Source organism: Aedes aegypti, chromosome 1, assembly GCF_002204515.2.
Source record: "Aedes aegypti strain LVP_AGWG chromosome 1, AaegL5.0 Primary Assembly, whole genome shotgun sequence".
NCBI classification, from domain to species: domain Eukaryota; kingdom Metazoa; phylum Arthropoda; class Insecta; order Diptera; family Culicidae; genus Aedes; species Aedes aegypti.
Window position 1 is genome coordinate 81,888,848 of NC_035107.1, and position 16,496 is coordinate 81,905,343.

The following is a 16,496-nucleotide window of genomic DNA, read 5'->3' on the forward strand; positions in this document are numbered from 1 at the left end:
TGCACTGGCAACCAACCTTTGAGCCAGTTGGTTGTGGCCAAATATGTGCGGTTTCATGTGTCATAAAGGTGTGTAGCCTTAGCAAACATAATCGTACAAGAGTAGAGTGCGGCTTGAGCTATGAAAGATGTCAGTGAAGTGGGTGGAAGGTGAGTAGCTGAAACTAGTGAATTGGGTTGTAAAACCTTTTTACGAGCTCTTTATTTGCTTCCATGCGCCGAATTTTAGGGTCTGCTGCATCAACATTTAGCTTTAGTTGGTTGGAAATGTTTAGAAATAGATTTTTGTTGCAATTTCGAAAAACAACAATGTGACTCCAGAGACCCTATAAGATAAGAGACTATCCATTGAAAACACAGTCAACTCTTTATAACTCGATATTGAAAAGACAATCGAGTTATGGAACACAAACTCAGCACAACTGCGGTTCGAGGGGCCATTGAGGTAGCTAACTTTTGCGATTGTTCTATAACTCGATATCGGGATACAAAAACGAGTTAGGGAAAGTTCACTGTATAGGCTTTTTAGAGGCTCGCATTACAATAGTGACAGTATCTATACCGAGACCTGCTACCAGCCCTGCTATATTTTTCATGCTAAGAACCACTCAGTCAACTAATCAACACAATGTCATCCGAAACTGGTGCCCCGGAATCGGACGCCCAATTAGGAAAGGACACACCAACCAACAGTCGTTGGCTAGTTTCACAGATCGGATAATGAAGGTTAATATTTCGCCCAAACCCACCGCAGGGAACTGTTGTTGTTTACACAAGGGTTTCGATAAACCGAACATTGGGACCGACTGCTTGTGCTTCCTCTATCGCCTAATTCGCCTTCCGAGAGCGTGATCGGTTTCACCAGAAAAGGAAGACAAAACAAATTATTACCAGAACCAAATGACACACATAACCCAAAACGTTGACCGGGACCGGGTAATAAAGTGATGACGAAAATGAAACGAAACCGTAATGGAACAACAAACACAATTCATAATTTCGATAAGGGCCAACCAAGCAGCACTCACTCGGAAGATCGCAAGCACAGGGGTATCGATTACTTGGGAAATTGTTTGAAACCACCACCCTAAAATGAGAGGGTAATTAATTCCCAAAAAAGGACAATTGAACACGCGTCAACGCCAGCTGCTCCGACGGGTCCCGGGCTTAGGGTTTTTGGATTTGGGTTCGGGGCTTGAATGGAAATGTTGTGATATGTTTGGAGAGGTTCGAAAACGGTTTACTGCACGAAAACAAACAATTCTGCTGAAAATGGCAGAAAATTCTATGTTTATTGTTAGTGCGAGATACGCAGCAGGATGTTGATATACTTTTATGGCCGTTTCAGAAATGCCAGATAGAATTGATGGCTGGAAAATTTGAAAAAATACACAAATCAAAGTCTTTTTATAATATTTAGAAGTAAATAATGGTATGCAAAGATCGGCTTCAAATTTAAGATACTACTGATTGCTTTTAAGAGAAATTCTTCTCAGGCCTATCTGGTTAAGATTAGTTGCCATGTGATGCAATGAAAATCAAGTCTCATATTTGTTTTTAGAAAAGTCCCAGGAAAAGGTTGAAAAAACGTAAAAACGTTCCTAAATGTTCGTTTAGGATTTCTTTAGTTATACTCCTGAATATATGTTAATAGAATAAGAGATGAACTCTCACTCTAAAGCATATTTCAATTGAATAAACAGTTATTCAGGTACTTATGTTACTTGGGATACCTCCAGGAATATCTCCAGAGATACTTAGGGACATTTTCCAAGGAATATCTACTTCGAATTTGTCCAGGAAATTGTGTAGAAAATGTTCCAACAATTGAAAATGTTCCTTAAACAATCTCTCAGGAATCTGGATTTTTAAAGAAGTCTTGATGGATTCTACGGATAAATTGCTAGAATAATTATTTGGAAAATTACCGAACGAATATTATCATAAGATATCCCGCTTCAACTGGAATTCCTGAACATATTTGAATAATTGATGGAAGTAAGGTACAGTGGGGGAAGTGTATCAGTGGGATAAGTGGATCATTCGTCAATATTAAGCATAAATACTTGAATATGTTGAATGTTTTCGCACCATTGCTTCGTTTTAGGTTGTATTCTTACGTCCACACTGATACCATTGCAAAACTGGTACTACACGTACACTAACACAAGCAAACTTGTTAGCTGCAAAAAATAATTAATTTCAAAATTGTTTTCCATCAATCAAAAATTCGTTGTATCTCTGTCTAAAATCGAATTCTATTAGTTTTTACAACACATGGAGAGCATTTCAGTTCTTATTGAATGGATCACAATGAAAAATATGTGATTTTTATAAATAAATACAGATATATTGTACATGGTACACTTACTCCTACTTTTTAATGGGATGGGGTAAGTAGGTCAAGTCATTTTATCATGTATTGGCAGACTGCTTACGAGAATTTTAATAAATTGTAATATTCCCATATATTGTTTTCCTTTATATTTTTTTCACTCCCAGCTTAAATTTGTCAAATTGACCATAGAGAATTTAAATTAATCCACCTAAAGGGTTTTTGATCTTTCTGGTACAAAAAAAATATAAAATAATAATAATTTCAAAACTCACACGAAACTTTTCGTGGTTTATCTAGGCTGACTTGCAAAAGAGCAAAATAAACTATTTCTCCAATTGAAAGTTTATTATAGTACCTTATTTGACCATATAAATTATTCTAGGTAGATGATACAAACATATTCATGAATAGAATAAAAAGATTTCAGTTTGTTATTCAAAAATAAATGTAACTGATATTTTTAAACTACGAGTGTTTTTCGAAAACATCGTTGGGAATAATCCTACAATACTTCTGAATAACTTATGTGTATAAATGGATTAATTTTCTCCAAATTATTGGAGTTACAATGTTTTTTTGTTGTGCGAATCAGTGTAAACTAATGTATACATATTTTTAAATATATTTTGATTAAATAAAGATACTTTTTAATTTTAAATTATTTAAATGCACCATTACTAGTACTATTAATAAGAACGAGAGTAATATGATTCTTACTATACATAATTACATCACATTTGTTTTGAGAACACTTTTTTTCTATTGGTGATCCACTTACCCCACCATGGTGGGGCAAGTGGATCATTTGGCGCAAATTTTTAAATCCCTCATACTCAATACATAACAATCAGAAAAATCGAAATAATCGACGATTTGAAGTATATTAGTCTCTCATTTATTATCCACAGAAAAAAGTTTGAATTACATTATTCACTTTAGCTGTACATAACAATGAAGTTGACTATTGATTTTTCTGTATCCACTTACCCCACGGTACCTTACTAGAATAGTTGTTGAGGTATTTTATAGTGGAATAGAATACCTAAATAAACTTTTGAATATTTTTTTGTAAACTCTTTAGGAGAGACTGCAGAGGTAAACCGTGAATAGAATCTGGATCTTAAAACGAATTTATGCAGGAATCTTGGAGGAATTTCTGCAAGAGTTCCTGATAAATTTCCTGTGAATTTTCGTATCAATTCCTGAGGAAGTTATTAGACGTAGAAGGGTTTGCCAACGGTAGAACTTTTGGAGAAAATTTCTTACACCATTCGTTAGAGGATTTTCTTAACGAAACCATGGAAACAATGCTGAAAGGAATCTCTACAATAATTTCTGATGGGATCCTTTGAAGAGTCCCTGAATGTAGGGGAAAAGCACTAATTTTCGACCCAGCACTAATTTTTGATCCAGCCATACAATTTTGGCCTCTTTGTATGGAAATCCGAAGCTTGGCACAGAATTCTTGTAGGTCAAAAATAAGTGCTTTTCCTCTATTGCTGAAGCAAAATTCGTCGAGCACATGATACTTTTCAGTTTTATGAGAAACCAGGAGAGCATTCTTTCAAAATCAATCCTGCTTGGGAGTTTTCTTTGACGTCGAGCGAGGGTGCTTCTGAACGTGCCCTTCTTGCCATATAGGAAGTTACAAAGAATCCTGGGATAACTAAAGTTACTATCAACCGAACATTCATATCAGTATGTGGCGGAAATTTAGAACCTCGCTGATCTAGTCTTAAGAATGAGAAAACTGTTGTCCAGTTCTGTAAAACTGCTTAAAAAGAGTTGAAATAATCCCTATCGACACTACACATCGGGAGAAAGGTATAATAAATGTTTGACTTACCACCAAATTCTATATATGCAGAGCAACATTTCGCTTCAATCTTCCCACGTAAATCGCTAGTTATTCTTAGTGTTCGTGGCGTAAATCGTTGGTAATTAGTATTCTAATTATGAAGTTTACATCCATTTTAAGAGCAGCACACCTGTGTCTCGTCCCATAAAAACCGAATCCGTTCGCCATTGTATTCCATTTCTATAACCGATCACAATCTACGACGTGGTCCCAAAACAAACTAAAACCCCAGTCGTACCGATCAGGAAGGCATAACAAAATTCAAACACAATTGCATCATTTGTGGATATTTATACCAAGGTTTGTTTTATTCAGGTACTCTCTTGAAACAAGTTACACAAAATCAGGCTCTCTTGGGCCAACACATTTGCGTGTAATTTTCACACATGCTGAAAAATAGATTCTGGGCTGATTTATGCTTTATTCTCTAAAATTCCATGTTACATTGAGTTCCTTCATATTGCGAGGCATAATCATATGTCATTCACATTGCGGAAAAGCAAAAAAATCAAAACAATAGCAGTTTTTCAGATTGTGTTGATATTAGATTCATGATATGTTGGTCCAGAAGTGTTCAATTCTGTGCGAATCGTACTAAATTTTGTTTAATTTCGTTTAAGCATACATATCTTTAAAATGTATGCTGCAAACATTTCATCATCATAACATAATAATAACAAAACAAATTATAATTAATTGTCAATAAGTGCATGGAACAGCAGGGCTTCTGTAATTTATAGCTACAATCGACATAGTATCAAATTAACCCGACATTGACTAGACATCGACAAGTACATTTGATCACCGATCCGACACGGACCCGACTTTAACCCGATATCAACTTTACATTGGTCCGACTTCGGGTACAACTTGACCGTCTAAAAGGGAGACAGACTTGCTACAGAGAGGAGGTAAAGATGTCTGAATCAGAAATAGTTGTAAAATGTAGAACTGCTTAGATCATCATATCAGCTCCACACTCATGTGCGTTGATAGCTTCAATGATAGAAGCAGTGACGGGCATGTCGCAGACCTGAGTTCAACTCCCTGCTTGGTCAGGTATTTTGAAATACTGTTGAGATATTAGGACGTAAAAATAATATATAAAAAAATTAAAATTATCTGAACTAGTTTTTACTCAAAGTTCTACATGTTACTAAATGTGTTATAATTTTGAAATAATCGAGGCAATATTTGTTAGATTGTTATCACAGTCAGAGCATATTTTGTATAATTTTTGTTATTTCAACAGCTTACCAGCTTGTTTTGCAACGCTCTCTGTTACAAAAAAAACATCAGTTGATCAAGTTCTGTTTTGTCCTTCTGATCGGGAACGTGCCACATGGGGACGTATGATGTAACCGACAGAAACACAATTCCATAAACCTTGTCGCTTGAACTCAGGTCTTTGCTGCTGCCGCGCCGCGCCGCCTGCAGTGTGATGTCATTCCCGCTAGCATATGGTTAAAGGCTTCCGCTTGTCTTCAAATCAAAATATTTGAACCCGCTGTCACGCGTTGGATCTATCCAATGATGTCATGGAGACCTCTTTCTTCGAATGGTTCCACCTGTTTGCTCCAAGAAGAAAACTATGTCAATCATTTTATTATTACTGACATGCTTGGCGTGAGTTTTTTTCCAAGGCTGCCGAATAGAACCTTTAACTTGTAGGGAATACCGTTTCCAATGCCATCGTTTTTCATGAGCACTTTAGCACAGGAAACAATTTTTATGGCCAGCAGTATCGCATTCCAAATGATTCACGTTATCAAGATGAACGAGGAAATTCAGCAATAGAAGTTACCTATAGCGCGATGGAATTGCGACCCACTGTGCAGTTCATTGGAATCAAGGGTGTCGATCTACCCATTTCCGAAGGAAAATCCTTGCCGAGGTAAATAAATTATCATAATTGCTTTAGGATTTCGTTGTAAACTTTTTTTGCGTTTAGTTCCACGAAAAGTAGGTCATCCCTTGAGGAACGCGACATCGAAGTTATTTGTACGGGTGTTTACGTTCTATCGGCGTCCATCTGATAGTTGAATCTTTTATCAAGGGAATCTACAGTAACAATTTAGCACGTTACAGTCTCAAACGACGGTTTCTTCCGGGTCGATTCAATAATTTAACAAGGATTCCAAATGGGATCAGGAAAAGGGCTCAGTCAGGTGGGTTTTTGCCGTTTGATTTTGGAGAAAAAGAAAAGGTATCCTCAGGTACCGAGTCGCCGCCGTCGTTAGAATTCGATTAGTTTATAGCCATAAAATAAGGGCATTGAGAGCAGTATTTTTGCACCAGAATTCGGAACCCGATATTGTAAAATTTCAAAGCATTTGGTAGTTGAAAATTAAGGATAAGAACATAATTGTTAATAGTATTAATTTTGGGGCCTAACTGCTGAGTGGAAGTTTAATAGTTCCCGAATAACTATCGATTTATTGCATTGGTTTCAATGGTTTAGAGACAAAACGTCGAAACCCAAAATGTCGAATGCCAAAACGTCGAATCCCAAAACGTCGAAAGGGACAAAACGTCGAAGAGACAAAACGTCGAAAGCAGTTATTTTTCTAGCGAAGGTTTTCAGGACTTGCGTTGCTAAGGGAAAAATGGTTGCGATTCGAACGGCGTTCGAAACAGCAAAATTTTCACTTTTCATAAAAGTTAGCATGGAGAAAAAAAATCAGTAAGATGTCAATTTCACATCCATTTCTGACCAGAGAAGAAGCAGTGAAGCAAAATCGCCACACCTTTGGATGCTCATAACGGCTACTTAATGAAGAGAATCTCAATAACAGTGTAAGGTGCACAGGGGCAAGTATAAACTGGTGGGGCAAGATAAAATTCAAAAGCTTTGATGATTTGAGATTTGAGTAGGTGTTTCATCCCTAAAAGTGTATTTCGTTTGGTAATTTGATGTTCCTGTATCTAAATTTCTCATTTTCATTAAATTTCACTATGATACCTTGCCATTCCATCTTACCCCAGCCATTTAAACTTGCCCCGGTGAGCTTGCATTTTTCCTTTTTTCTACAATTGGTGGGCGAACTAAATTTTAATTTCCACCAAAGCAAGATCAGTTGGCAACCGCTCTCCGTGCGCGACACACGTCTCCTTCGAAGCAGTCTCCCGTTCATCAAGTTTTTTTTCTATCCAATTCCTGGACAGACAATTTTGCACTGGTTGCAAGATGTCTACGTACAGAAAAAACACACTCGTCGTGGATTTCAGCGTCCTGCCAAAGCGACCCACTTTGGATCAGGTGGAACAATTTCTTAAGAAATTCATCAAGCTCGACATGGCCGATGTGAAGAGCATTCAGCTACACAATCTGAAAAAGTGCGTGTATATTGAATTGCTTGACGCAGGCGTAGCTCCCCGGCTGCACAAACAGCATCATCTGCAGCACTCTTTCGTGTATGATGGAGTGGACTACTACGTTCCTATCTACGTGGACGGTCCCACTACAACAGTGCGGATACTCGATCTTCCACCACATATGTCTAACGCCGTCATCACTAAGCACATGCAGCAGTACGGTAAGGTTATCTCGATCCAGAACGAAGTGTGGAAAAACTTCTTCCCGGGGGTTCCAAATGGTGTTCGAATCGTTCGAATGCGGATGGAGAAAACAGTACCGTCATGCATTGTTGTCGAGAACCACAGCACTGTAGTGAACTACCCAAACGAGCAGTCGGCTCGTGCAGATCTAAAACAGCGAACACCAACAGCTTCCAGCGATATCAATGTTGAAAACAAAATTGATGATCAACTCGTTCGATGCGAGGCCACTGAACCTTCGTCGACAGACTCCGACGGCACAAACGAAGCAGAATCTGATGACGAACACGCAAAGACCGAGAACAACGACGGCAATGGTGATGATCAGCAGGGAAGCGAAATTACAACGGAGCTCGAATCTGGGAAGCGGCGGTTGTCAACCGAAGCGGATGGAATGCTAGAAAACGAATCGAAACGGACATGCAGCAAGAATGAAACTAGTTCGGAGTGGAGAGTTCATAACACAAGATCCAGGAAAAACAAAAAATGTGATGTTTAATTTCCACTGTTATTGTAAAAATGTGAACTTTTGTATGAATAAACACGAATTTTCATTGACACGAATGCACCACTGCGGTGTAAAGTGTCACTAAAAAAAAAAAAAAAAAAAAAAAAAAAAAAAAAAAAAAAAAAAAAAAAAAAAAAAAAAAAAAAAACCAAAGCAAGATGTTTCGAAATGTTGCAACTACACCTGTTCTGTATATTTGGAGCGTAAAAATTTTGCTATAGATTATTTTCTTTTTATTCAAACAATATCCTTTTAGCTCAAGGGGCTCTTTTTTTATTTTACAGGTCAATAACTTCTCAATAATCGATGTACCAGGTAGCGATTGTTCGCAGGTAAATTGGATTTGCTACTGGGTGAACTATCTGTTGATAAATTATTCATGTTTATTAAACACACTCATTCTATAAAGAAACCTTTGACATCAATTTTATCATATTTACAATTTAATTTTTGACTATTAATGAATTCTTCATTCTTTTAAAAAATACTCATTCTTTTATTTAATAGGTACAAATGAATCGATTTGATAACTTGCTTTACTAAAACAGATGTTCTTCATCAGGGTTTTCAACATTTTTTTTAATTTTTATTATTCATTTGATTTCTATACAGTCGACAGCATGATTTTTTATAGTGATCGGCTATAGATATATCGTTTATACACAAAATAATAAGTTTTGGATATTTTCAATTTGATATTTTTATTATTCCTTCCAACGCCAGCCAAAAAAATCCTTCCGGCCTTCCTTAGCCGAGTGGTTAGAGTCCGCGGCTACAAAGCAAAGCCATGCTGAAGGTGGCTGGGTTCGATTCCCGGTCGGTCCAGGATCTTTTCGTAATGGAAATTTCCTTGACTTCCCTGGGCATAGAGTGTCATCGTACCTGCCACACGATATACGAATGCAAAAATGGCAACTTTGGCAAAGAAAGCTCTCAGTTAATAACTGTGGAAGTGCTTATAGAAACACTAAGCTGAGAAGCATGCTCTGTCCTAGAGGACGTAATGCTAAGAAAAAGAAATAATCGTTTTTGGTCAGGCATAGCCAAATTTGTTGCCAAATTGATTTCGAAGCATGATCAAAGCAAGCGAAGAAAAACATCGCATCTGTATCGGTCAACGATCGGAAATGTTTCGCAAGTTGTAACAAGCTTGATGAATAGCAGCAACGAAAGAGAGCCCCAAAGAGAGACTAATGATAAAACTCATTTCTCTCGCTTATTTACCATTCGGGGTAGATGTTTTATTTTAAAGGCGTGATAATCAATCCTAATCCGACAAACATCCCTCATATATGGAGCTTGTTTAGAGAGGTCTCATCATGCACTGTTAGTGCTCTGATACAATCAGAGCTGTAGCAGTACACGATAAACAGACTCTCATTATGTGTAACGGAACTTGATTGTAACAGAGAGCGACAAGTGAGAGCTACTTCCATTTTTCTCAGAATTCAACCCTTGTTTTGGTTCATACATTTATCATATGTTTTCAGATGGCATATTATTCTGAAAAATGAGAAAAAAAATGCCAGTTTGTACCAATTTTAAACCGGACAAAACATGGCGGAGCTTCTAGTCATCGTCCAATTAGATTGCTTCTCTCTATACACGCCAAATTGAAATATCCAACAAAATAATAGGCTTCTGAAAGCGTACAGATTTTTTTTGCCTATCAAAATAGTTCACATTACTCGGAGAAAGTTTAGCCACTCTATCTAAAACCAGATCGAACGTGTTTCAAATGCATATTACAACACATGTCCAACAAACCAACAGATTTCAAAACAATGATTGAAATTTATAGTGATTCAACACTGGCTGTCGTGTCGGTCGTCGCCATGGATGGAAGTAGATATTAGTCATTCATGTATTCGCTAGTGCACATCATCCATCCACCACTTGGCACCACAAGTAAGCCCAACGGGTCTTGTCGACTAGATCGATGGCGACCGGCTCCGTAGGAAAACTATTTTTCTCTGACAGTCTACAGGCCACGAGAAACGGAGGGAAAAGGGTTAAATAGCAACCCTGTCTAGCCTAACACTCACTGTGGATCCGGATGAAGACAGAAGCGGAAATAATGAAAAATAGTTTTTCAAATGTGACGTTCGGATTTCCAAAGAAAGAATGGGAGAGTACTGAAATCAAACAGTTATAAGATAGTGAAATTAATACATAAATTTTTGTAGCTTCACATAAGACTAATATATAAATAATCGTTGAAAATTATCTATATACACAAAAATGGAAAGGTGTTTGTATGTCACGAATTTGCTAACGGATTTTGAAAATTATTCCATAGGTACGGTTCTGAAGTGTTTTGACGTATTTGTGTGTATAAAAAGTTCAGAATATTCGCCGGGAAAGTCGGAAAAAACGAGAGGGAACGAAATCGTCATTTTGTATGAGACGTTCCAAGATATTTTTCAATAGCCTATTGGATGATAAGACGAAATTTGCCGGGACCCATAATATACAAATAATAAAAGTCAATTGACAAAAGAAGCTCTTCAGTTAATAACTCAGTTGGGACCTAACTCTAGAAATGGGAGAGGATGAGAACAACTTTCCATAGTCAAAGGAAGATTGATGCCACAATCCTTTTCTGGCGATTAATGCATTACTAGAGGCGATGATGATGGGTGAAAATCTGCCTGTGCCGCAGCAAACCAACTGAATCCAATTCCCAACCACGTTGTCCAACCACCGAAAAAAATGCATCCAGACAGTTGGTCTACAGCAATTTCAACTTTTTTCATGCCTTTTTCCATTTCCATTTCGATTGTTTTGCCGCTGCCGGCCACTACAGGCACTTTTGTGTTCGACGGGGAGACAGCCGGCCAGACTCAGTCAGACAGATAGCGTAAATCGATTTACAGTCGACCCACAGTTATGGGTAAGCCACAAATATGGATCTTTGTTGGAACAAACTTGTAATTTCTAGACTATCAGGATTGCAATCACACAATTTTACAGGTAATTACAATGAGATTTTATATACTTTTCTTTCCTTTGGCAGGTAGTTCGGTATTGCAAAGTGTCACCATGATTTTTAATCACACTTTCTTTTAGAAAGTGACCCTTACTTGATTCATAACTGTGGAGTGACTGTATAGCAAGCCGCAGTCGATCGGTGCCTCTCATGCTCCTCATCATCATGACAACGATGATGACGATGATAGAAATGTGTACTTCTCTTCTACTAGAATCACAGGGTACCAACAGGGATTTGAACAAACTGTTTTTAAAATTAGTTTTTCCTTACTGAGGTTGCTGCAATCGAACGAAATCGAATTTAAATCGATTTCCATGTATTTCACCACAGAAGGGGAAGCTCTGGGAACAAGACCGTTAAGAGTTGATTTGCATGTTATGATATTTCTGAAACCGCAAGTATCTCATTGAAATTCTCCCCCATATCATCGCCCCTTTTATAAAATTGCAAAACTCCCAGGAGACCTCCCACCACCACGTTGGACCGATGCTGTTAACCACTGTTTGAACAATTCATAATCCCTCATAAAACCTACCAACCCCTGAATGTATGCTATTCCTCCACCGTGCGGCAGGAACCGTATTGCAGAATGCGTAAAATCCTAAACAACGTCGCCATTATCGCTATAGAGCTGGGTGTTGCTCCAGCCTCATCTTAACAAGATCAACAACAGCGGCGGCGTCGTTTGCGGGTTGCAATCCCATTTTAATTAAATTAAATTTCGATCATGTTGCTGCCCGTGAGATCCCATCATCCGTGAAAAGCCTCTGAGATCCCAATTCAATTGACACCCACACCAACCGACCGGTGGATAGGTGTAACTGGAGTAACTAGAGCAAAAGCCATGACCATAATTTCAAATTTGAAAAACTCTCTATTCTGCTATATTCTATAAACATAGCTAATAGTACACCACATGCATTGAGAATACGTCAATAAAAACTGTGACAAAATTTCAGAAACGTGATATTTTAATGATTGTTTGATCTTTTCTCATTATATGTCTGAAATTACTGTTTTTCTGTGATGAATTTTCTCAAAACCGATTATGATACACTTTAAAAGTAAACGTAAGAAGACCAATACGGACTGAAAATAATTTTGGCCAGGATTGTCTAAAATTACTCCTATGTGCGGTGGTCCTGCCATAATTTGAGGAGTCCTTCTACGTCTGCCACTGCAGGCAACCCAAGGAATCAAGATCCAATTATCATCGGTCTCGACACCAGCACTTGCGGTTTATCTTTATCGAACTACTCTCAAAGATTCTTATTAGGATTTAAAGGCAGAGGTACTTACTTGGGAGACGGTTCACCTTCCGCTTCGCACTCGATGACGAAGGGTTTGTCGTTTTCACCTGGCTGCGCCACCTGGAACAGCATCTCATCCGTTGGCGGCTGTTTGATGATGCGAGGCGGTGAGTGGACTGCAAAGAGGGGAAGAAACAAGCAAGCAAACGAGAATTGCATTAGTTTTGTTGCGGGGCATAAAATCGGAAGCCGGTCCGACATCACATCACAAGAGTGGCAGGTTGGGAGGTGGTGTGAACATTGGGTAATTGAAATTTTGCTTGCGTCAGGAATCCGATAGTGCTGTGATTGATGACTGCGCACCAATGCAGATGTTTCCTTAGGTAAATTAAGGCTCGGTGCAGATATTAGTAGTTGTCCTTGGTAAGCTACGAAGTTGGATGATTTGAACAGAGTTCAATCGATTTAACTCTGGGAACTTTGATTGCGGAAAGGCTAGATGAAGGCCTTTCAAATTAGCATGTTTCACAAGAGTAGAGTGAAACAAAAGTTTTTTTTTATGGTTTAACTAAAATAATCTAAAATAAATGGTTTAAATGTCATGACCCGGCTGTTAGCGGATAACTGTCGAGAATTAAGATCGGAACTAGAAATCCGCCGAAGCGTAATGGCTGCATCGCATCACAGTTTCGAAGTGCTTAAAAATCAAATTAGTCCATCGAATACCACGAGATTACTTAATCTACGTTTGATCAATTCAATAAAATACTAATGAATTTTCACTATGTTGAATCGAGTCAAAAAAACGAATAAAGAAAATCAATTTTCTAGATTTTTCAGTACATCGAACATCGATTTCGTAAATCGATAAATAGGAAGAAAAACATCGATTTTTTAAACATCAGTTCAAAATCTCCCAAGGAGTAATGAAGTTTCAAATCAATTCTTGGGCGGCAACTCAGCACAAACAATACTGGAGTAGTTTGGATTCAAATCGTCAAACAAAGTCATCTCCAGGTTATCTATATAAATAAAAATGGAATGGTGTTTGTATGTAACGAAATGGCTTACGCACGAGTGAACTGATTTGAATTATTATTTCCGCGTTCTGTTCTTCAAGGGTTCCGACGTGTTTGTATGATAAAATTCACATGACATTCACCGGGAAAGTCGGAAAAAAAACGAAATTGACCGGAACTGCCACTTTATTTGGGACGTTCCATAGCATTTTCCAATACCCTACTTGATGGCAAGACGAAGTATGCCGGGACCACTAGTTTTTTTTATAATGATAAAAATCAGGCATAAGGAAAGATATGGGGTTTTTAATGTTAATGTACAAAAGTCTATGTCGACACTTACAGTGACGAACTGAAAATATTTTGTGAAATCAATTCATTTAAGTAACATTCCTACAGTTGTCATTATAAAAATACGTTTCATAATATATTTTACATTTAAAATAATTGTATGAAACCAGGTCACCGAATTGATTATCCATGCTTGGTTGAGCAGCTGTAGCTCATTTCACAAAAGCAGAATATCACTCCGGCGACGCGAAAACCTGAACTCGATTGCATTCTAGACAAATTGATGGAATAAATAATTAAAAAAAAACCAAACGAAATCCTTAGTTATATCCTATTGAGTTTTCTTATGAAACCCTTAAGAACCTCGGATAATCCCTTAATTTTTTTCGAGAACTCATGCAGGAATTTCTGTATACATCCTTTGAAGACCTTCAGGGATTTTTTGGAAGAGTACTTAGGATTAGCGATGGGCGATTTTGAATCGATGTTCCGAAAATCGATTTTTTCGTTCCGATTAGAATCCGCTACGCAACGCAAGGGTGCGTGAATGTTTGGTCACATTCTAGCAGACTATAACTCATGATCCTGGCCTGGGTGTAAAGTGTCGTAAATACACAAACAACCAATTATGATCCTGGCCACCTAGAAAGTTCCCGTCTTCAGCAAAGTTGTTCAGAAGAAGTTGTTTGAGGCAGCACCAAAGACGAAATAAAATCCGCTAAGTTGCTTACAGATGCCTAAAATTGTATGGTTCATCATAAATATAAAATATCAGAGTTGTCTGTCTGCTAGTAGCGCTTCGAAATGTTTCATTGAGCGCTACAACAGCAATTCAAGAGTGCTACATCAATCAATTTGAATTTGAACATTACAATTGCAGATTGTGAAGCACTACAACAACTATTTGACAGAATATTAGTTTTGTCGAACATTGTGCTTACCGATTCTTAGAATATTCTCAAATTATCCATCATTGTAGTTTTCGTATTTAGGAACATGGTCGGTAATTAAAACGTAAAAAAATCACGTTCGATCGAACTAAAATTTGCTTGATAATTGTAGTTCGGTTGAACAAAAATCGGGTTGACGTTGAAAATGTGATTCAGAATGGGTTTCGCCATTTTCAACTGAGGTTAAAAAACAAATTCAACATATGCAAAAGCAGGATAAACATATATGAGATGGATGTGAGCCAAATATTTGATTTTTTTTTTAATTTACAGTGAAACCTACATGACTCGAAGTGATTCATGGATGGATACTAATAACAAAATGTTAAGGTAAAACAGCTCTCCATAGCATTCGTGTTCCATGACTCGATATTTCCATTCGATATTCGATTCGTCCCTTCATTATAACTGCGATTTCGATACATCTATTCAGCAGAATCTTCGAGAATTTTCAGTAATATTCTACTCTCTAATCCATAGAATCTTCTGAAACATTTGAAATTTTTCACTACACAAAAACACTACAACAGCAATTAAGGCTATAATTATTACATAATAGAACATTACAACAGCATGGAGGTCACGTGCTAGATGGAGTATGGCCAGAGCATACATTTAGGCGATTTTTGCGGTCCTTAGTATCATGCGTGTCGATGACCGGTCATGTTAACCGTTATTCTCTACTTCTGACATTACATCTCTAGTCTGCTTCTCTGCTTATTATTCGTACATTACTTTCCAGCTATTGACAGAAATTTTTTTTTGACAATGTTGTCATTTTGTTCAACTGCAATAGACATTATCAATCTTTGAAATATTATGCATAGCTTTCCGCTTTAATTTTTTGTTGGAACGTGGCTAGCCACCACTATGGCTTATCAGGTGGCCAATAATCAAAAAAGTGATGTGCCCCAAATTTCAATTCTTGTTCGCCATTTCATTGTAAACATGTCTGCTAAGAAATCCCCAAAATATTAGGGCATGATTTGCATTGTACACTCAGATATGAGGTGCCAAAGTTGAGCCTATGGAGAAAAACTTGTTTTTATTAACAAAAACTATGGTTTACTCAAATGAATATAATTCTTTTTCTATAACACTTACGTAAAATGTTTTTACACCATTTGAAAGCTTAAAAAAAGGCTTCCTAGAAACAATAAAAAAAATAAAAAAAGGTTCAAAATAGTGGTCTTTATTATGTTTTTTTATGAAGCGGTTAAAAAATCGAATAAGCTTCTAGTTAACACATCGAGTACTTTTTTGTCCCAAGTTGTCCCAGGCTTAAATTCAGTTCCAAGGGTACTTGAGATGTAAACTAAAGGATCGTGAAGAATTTAGCTGCACAAATTTGCACTTTTTTAATTTAGGGCTTTTTGAATTTTTCCAATATTTTAACCATTTTCTATTGAAAACAGCTAAAAACTAATTCAGAAAATAACTGAATTTCGCTAAATCATTCAAATCATCATTTCTATGTAAGTTTTAATATTTTTAATGGTTTGCACAACGTTAATCGCATAAATGGCTTATATGCATTATAAGTAACAAAGTTTAATATTGCGCTATAGACCCTATTCAAAAATTAGTCTCGAAAACTTGATTTTGAAAATAAAACATCAAACTTGTATCATAAAACTCATAAATACGACATGAGATGGAAAAAATATTTTTGGCCGCCAGTCTATATGGAAACCGCCCATAGTGGCCACGCTGGGTAAACTAGTAAGGTAATA

At 37.2% G+C, this 16,496-nt stretch overlaps 1 protein-coding gene across 9 annotated transcripts in view; it reads right to left on the bottom strand.

The window, feature by feature from the left end:
- The window catches only part of LOC5570456 (neuroglian), a 166,154-nt gene that overhangs the window by 74,387 nt on the left and 75,271 nt on the right, over window positions 1-16,496 (bottom strand). For all 9 annotated transcript variants that reach the window (XR_002499664.1, XR_002499662.1, XR_002499660.1 and 6 more), the window contains exon 4: window positions 12,553-12,679. Coding sequence is in view for 6 of the 9 variants with exons in the window: in XM_021841109.1 (XP_021696801.1) it covers window positions 12,553-12,679 (127 nt within the window). In the remaining 3 variants the exon portion in view is untranslated. The remainder of the gene's footprint in view (window positions 1-12,552; window positions 12,680-16,496) is intronic.